General features: G+C 44.3%; 1 protein-coding gene across 1 annotated transcript; it reads right to left on the bottom strand.

Annotated features, from left to right (window-relative positions):
- Window positions 1-634: 634 nt before the first annotated feature.
- LOC109787415 (CBL-interacting protein kinase 23) lies at window positions 635-4,664 on the bottom strand. Its single transcript, XM_020345970.4, has 14 exons — window positions 3,914-4,664; window positions 3,375-3,437; window positions 3,092-3,163; window positions 2,896-3,003; window positions 2,714-2,794; window positions 2,475-2,528; window positions 2,251-2,376; window positions 2,015-2,104; window positions 1,802-1,921; window positions 1,603-1,719; window positions 1,401-1,517; window positions 1,245-1,301; window positions 1,036-1,110; window positions 635-914 (listed from the first exon to the last, which is right to left on the bottom strand). Exons 1-14 carry the CDS (start codon window positions 4,121-4,123, stop codon window positions 816-818), a joined length of 1,389 nt encoding a protein of 462 aa, XP_020201559.1. The 5' UTR covers window positions 4,124-4,664; the 3' UTR covers window positions 635-815.
- Window positions 4,665-5,763: the final 1,099 nt, after the last annotated feature.

Here is a 5,763-nt window from a genome sequence, read left to right as displayed (position 1 = left end):
AGGAGTGCGCCGGACTGGTGGGTGCCCCATACCCGCCAGGCGTCCTGATTGGGACCTCAGGTCTTAGATGTTAGGTTTGACTGCGAGGTCTGTTTGGTATTAGGCCCAGACTATCAGCATCCTTACATCAACTGGATAGGAGTAGCGACAGGTGTTGCCTAGACGGTGGTTTTAGTCTTACTGTTGTATGACTTTGTAAGGTCTTGTGTGAATAATTAATAAAGTGGCTGCATGCATCGTCCAGATGCAGAGGCCCGGGGTCCTTCTATATATATATATATATATATATATATATATATATATATATATATATATATGTTTCCAAAGATTTTCCATTGCAATATGGAGAATTGCCAACCTAAAAAGCAATTTTCTAACTTGTTTGGATTTGCCATGGTACGTTAGAATTTGTCATCCTGAGCAAATAATTTTGTGCCGCCAGCTCATAGTTCGCTTAGAGGGATGCGTGTGATCTGCTTTGAGGAGTTCGCTCGAAATATCTCCTCGGGCTGATGTCAAATTGTTAGCATTTAGGTATTTAGTTGGACCTCCTCTTACTAAGGAAGGGGGAGTGTTGTACCAATGCATGTTTTATAGAGCAGAACATGAATGTCGCCTATATTAACACAGATGATAATCCCAATTACTCCATATTTCCTACTAGGTTAAAACCAATGCAACTTTACACACCTTTTCATCCATAAACTCGGATCTTTGTTTACAACCACGGCTAGAACATGAGAAAACATCCACATGCCTTTCCTGAGATTCCTGACTAGTTTTATCTTCTACTATCTCCTAACATTTAGATATGATCACGGAGACCTCCGGTGCCGGGTCTCGTCGCCTTCGGCTATGCTACCCTCTGGCTTCCACATGACATCCTTCAGGCCATTCGAGATACTATGGTAAAACTGCACAGGACGTGAAATCATGCAACAGATTAGTCTAAAAACCAACAGCAAAATTCATCTTTTTTGAAACAGTATGAAGTTCCGAAGTAATTTCACTGCAATATCTCAGTTTGAACCTCACCTTGTGGAACTCGAGGGTATCGCCATTCGACTTGCGGAGCTCCACCATGTAGAGTGAGGGTGTCACTTCAAAAACCTGAGGTTATTACAGATGGAACCATGTCAGTCCATATACCATGCAAGAATAGTGCAAAGCAACATATAACAAGGCAAAGCGATTCTCTCAACAACAACAAAAAAAACAAGGCAAAGCGATACTATGAAATATACCTCTGTTGCAATTGCCAGCTGACCTTTCCTTCCAGGATTCTCTCCTTGCAACTTCAGCTGATTTGATTTAATTCCAGAAAATTGTCATCAGGATAATGTTCAGGTAAAATGGAAACATGCTGTAATTGTTTTTTTATCTGCTAATATAATAGGCACCTTGTAGTTGCGCTTCTGTACATTGAAGCCCATGGGTCCTGCTGCTGCTTCAATTTTCGACAATATTTCGTTTGCTGGAAGCCTCGACGCAAACCGTGTTTCACGTTTAACAGAATCCTATTTATAGCAAGATTTCAAATTAAAAGGAATCCCATGGTTATAAAAATCTTAATTCATGAACAATTTGAGATGTTGAGCATACCGTTTGCTTCTCAAATAGTGTGCCAAGATTGAGGCCCTGGGAGGTAGAGATCAACTCGAATGCATTCATCACTGCCGGCCTTTCTTCACGTCTCTCGACAACAAGTTGTGCTGGGTCCTGGATCATTACAAAAAATGTTACCAAGTCCATCCACCGCATTAGAACACATGTTGATATAACATGGTGAGGAAATACTTACCCCAGATTCATTGAAAATAGAGTTAATGTCATCCAGATTAACTTCTGCTGTCTCAAACCTAGGAGGCTGATATCCTTTCTTGAACCACTCATTGTTAATAACCTCAGCAATAGTTATTCTCTGCACAGGGCAATAACAATGACATGAGCTATCTCTCAAATATAAGCTTCGATGAAACAAAGTGACATGATACCAATGAACAGACGAACATACACTGTTAGGATTAGGATCTAGTATCTTCTTGATGAGCTTCTTTGCGCTCGTCGAGAACCAAGATGGGCAACTGAAGTCTGCTTTGTATATCTGCATGAACAAGCAGGTTATCTTTCAGGCACTTGATTATTCTGGTAACATCGAACAAGCACTTGGATCGTATTAGTAAAAGCATTTTTTCCTCACAAAAAGAGGAACTTCCTTTTGACAACAGAAAAGCAGTAAAAGTAATTCACCTTCTTGTAAAGCGCCATGAGATTTGAATCTTCGAACGGAAGGTAGCCTGCCATGAGGACAAAGAGAATCACCCCACATGACCACAGATCAGCCTTGGCTCCATCATAACCTTTGTTGTTTATAACCTGTACGCCCAAGAGAGTATTGAAAAATGAGAACAAAATATTGACTTGAATGGAGAGAATTAGACAATTAATTTAGGGTGTGGATGCAAATGAAGAACCTCGGGAGCAACATAATTGGGAGTTCCACAAGTCGTATGCAGCAGCCCATCCTCCTGCAAGATAGCAGAAAGATATGCAAAAATAATCGTCAGATTCTATCGGCTGATTCGCAAACACACTGTCAGATAAATAGCAAAACATAAAAGAAGCCAGGCCCCGCTGGAAGGAACACTGAATTTTCCATCACAGTGTTTTCTTTTATCAAGGTGGAAAATGAGAAAGCAGTCAATTTGCTTACTCTGACTTGCTGCGATAGGGCGCTGAGTCCAAAATCGGACACCTTGAGAGTACCGTTAGCATCAAGCAGAAGATTTTCAGGCTGAAACGTGGAAGAAGAAAATGGTATCAGACCACTTTTTGTTTCTTCCCATAGGACAGATGAGTAACCACCACGGCACCGGCACCGGCACGCGACGGTACCTTGAGATCACGGTGATAGACGCCTCTGCTATGGCAGTAGTCGACAGCGTTGATGAGCTGCTGGAAATATTTCCTGGCATCGTCCTCTTTGAGCCTCCCACGTGAAGCCTAGACGCACGGATCACCGCAAAATAAGCATATAGGCAGAGTGGGAAGCAAAGCATAACCCAAAATGTTGAGCAAGGTATATACTCACGATTTTGTCGAAAAGTTCGCCACCTGTGACAAGCTCCATGACTATGTATATCTTTGTCCTGCTGGCCATCACCTTTAAAAGACACGCCAATTAGAAGTGGGCATGGTCATTTACATACATAGTCAAAAGGCAAAAGATACCTAGTTTTTAACGAGAAATGAAAAGATAACCAAATATATATACATAATTTCCTCATGCGAGGAATATGAGCAAATAATTACTCCACTGTATTTTGCTTAAATGATGTTGATGATTTCAGGTTGCACTAGTAACTAGTCTATACCTCGTACATGCGGATGACGTTGGGGTGCCTGATGAGCTTCATGGTGGAGATCTCGCGCTTTATCTGCAGAGAAAAAGAGATGTATCAAAGGCGTGAAGAGCCAAATTTGATCACGGCCGCCAACTAAACTCTGCGCTTTCCAACGAACGCGCACGAGACGCCCGCCAAGCCTTGGTCTTGGCCTCGGCCTCGGCGGGCGCATTGAATTGAATTGGCGGTAGAACGCTATTCTGGAACGCCGTTGCTGCTGCCGGTTTCACGGACTCTCACGTCTCGGTGTTCCACCAAGTCGAACTAGCAGTACTCTTTCGTTCAATAGTTTTCACCCAATAAAATTAGAAAAAAAAACAGCCCTATAAACCCCCCCTTTTTTAAACAATGCTTAATGATCGAGAAAGATGATCAAGGCGTCCCTTTTAGTACAACATAAATAATCTGAGCAGGCCATGGATTTGGATTGGGAAGAAAATAATAGTTTTTCTTTTTCTTTTTGGCGTTGGGTCCGAAGAAGAGGAAGAAGAAAGACAAGATGGAAGTACCTGCGCGATCATCTTGTGCTTGAGGACCTTGTCCTTGTCGAGGATCTTGATGGCGACATTCTCGCCGGTCTCGACGTTCCTGGCGAACTTGACCTTGGCGAACGTCCCTTCCCCGAGCGTCCTCCCCAGCTCGTACCTCCCCACCCGCGTCCTCCCGCCGCCACCGCCGCCGTGCGCGCTCATCTTCCCTCCCGCGCTCGAATCAACCATTCAGCCCAACACCCACCGATTAAAAGAATTACCCGATAAACAGATCTGTTCCTGCGGCTGCGGGTCGCCGGCGACTAGGACCTCTTCTTGTCGCAGGGCCTCCACTGCACGAAGAGCTCCTTGTTGTCCTCCCCTTGCTGCCGATGCCGCATGGAGTCTGGTGGTAGTTAGTTCTCAGCGAACTCGTAGAGTCGCAGGCATGGGAGTGGGATCAAGATTCAGGAAGAGAGGCAGCAGTAGTGGCGGTTAATGGCGGAACGGTAGGGGAGAGAGGAGAGGAGGGGGGATGGTGGTATGTATAGGCGGGCGGAGGCGGAGGCGGAGAAGAACGAGGGGGTGCGAGCGCGGTCCCGCCGCGTGCGTGAGTGCGTGCGTCGTGACGTCTCACGAAGGTGCGGTGCGGTGCGCCGAGCGTCGCGCGTGCGGGCGACCGGGCGAGCTTTCCTACAGCCCGCCTCTCTCTACTGTTCACTGCCGCAACTAGAGTTTGCTGCTCTGTCCGTTCAACGACTTTGCCACCATCTTCAAATACTGTCTCTATATCCTTCGGTAGTTCAATCGTAGTATTTATTTTTTCCAATGTATGTTGATGCTAGTAGGCATATTCTACAATTAATTAATGCTGCTATTTTTATATTTGTTTGACCACCCCAAATAATTTCAGTAGCAATACATTGACCCTGTTTGGATCCATAGATTAGAGTTAGTTTGGGTTAGTTTGGACTCAACTAACCCAAAAATAACTAAACAGGAGGGTTAGTTTGGGTTAGATGAATCTAACCCATCCAAAAAATCTAACCCACCCAAAAGGTGCTTATTTGGGTTAGTTCTTCACGGGACCATAAAAAACACTTTTTTCTCTCGCTCCCCCCGCAGCAGATCCCTCCCCACTTTCTCGAAGCTTCTCGTCCTCTCCCTCCCTCCCTCTTGCATCATTCGTGAAGGCGCCTCGCCGTATCCGCGCTTTATCTAACCCTGCCATCCAAACACCTATTTAGCTAGAGTTAGTTCAGGGCTAGATCAGGGTTAGAATCTAACTCTAACCTCTAACTGAGTTAGAGTATCCAAACAGGGCCATTATTACTCACCGAGTACTGGTATTTTAGAACGAATGGCCATGTATTTTACTAGTCGCAAATTATTCTCTTTCTCATGTTCGGGGTGGGCCCAGGTGAAACGAATTGCTGGGACCACATACAGAAATGACATTTTTCCTTTTGTGTGTTTTTCTTTAACTTGGGAGAGATTCCACTTGTCATTTGAAGTGTACACATGGTAAGAGCTTTGATTTACTTATTTGTCACACTCGACTTAAGGTTGGTGGCGTACTATGATGCACACTTAGTTTTATGCCTCCGTATTGTTTTCGACGTGGTGGATGATGCCATCATTTTTTTCCCCACGAGCTTGTTTGTACGCTCGATGATATCATAGAAAAGCACATAAAACAAATATATGACACATGGGTGGCTCGGCAGTGCACCATCTGTATTCCACCACTATAAATTAGCGTTGTTCCTATCCTTTGAAAATCTTGCAATATTTATGCTCTATTTTTTACTCCTCGAGGAAGTGGCCTGAGGTACACGTGTATTCAATTTTGGCTATTTCTCCATATACCTTGAGGTTTCCTTTTGGCA

The sequence above is a fragment of the Aegilops tauschii genome, chromosome 2 (genome assembly GCF_002575655.3).
Source record: "Aegilops tauschii subsp. strangulata cultivar AL8/78 chromosome 2, Aet v6.0, whole genome shotgun sequence".
Lineage (NCBI taxonomy): Eukaryota > Viridiplantae > Streptophyta > Magnoliopsida > Poales > Poaceae > Aegilops > Aegilops tauschii.
This window is presented reverse-complemented; position numbering and strand designations above follow the sequence as displayed.

Coding starts and splice junctions, on each gene's coding strand:
- LOC109787415 (XM_020345970.4), bottom strand. CDS start 4,123: ATGGTTGATTCGAGCGCGGGAGGGAAGATGAGCGCGCACGGCGGCGGT. Junction 2,377..2,474: donor CCAATTATGTTGCTCCCGAG/GTTCTTCATTTG, acceptor TTGGGCGTACAG/GTTATAAACAACAAAGGTTA. Junction 2,105..2,250: donor TCATGGCGCTTTACAAGAAG/GTGAATTACTTT, acceptor TTGTTCATGCAG/ATATACAAAGCAGACTTCAG.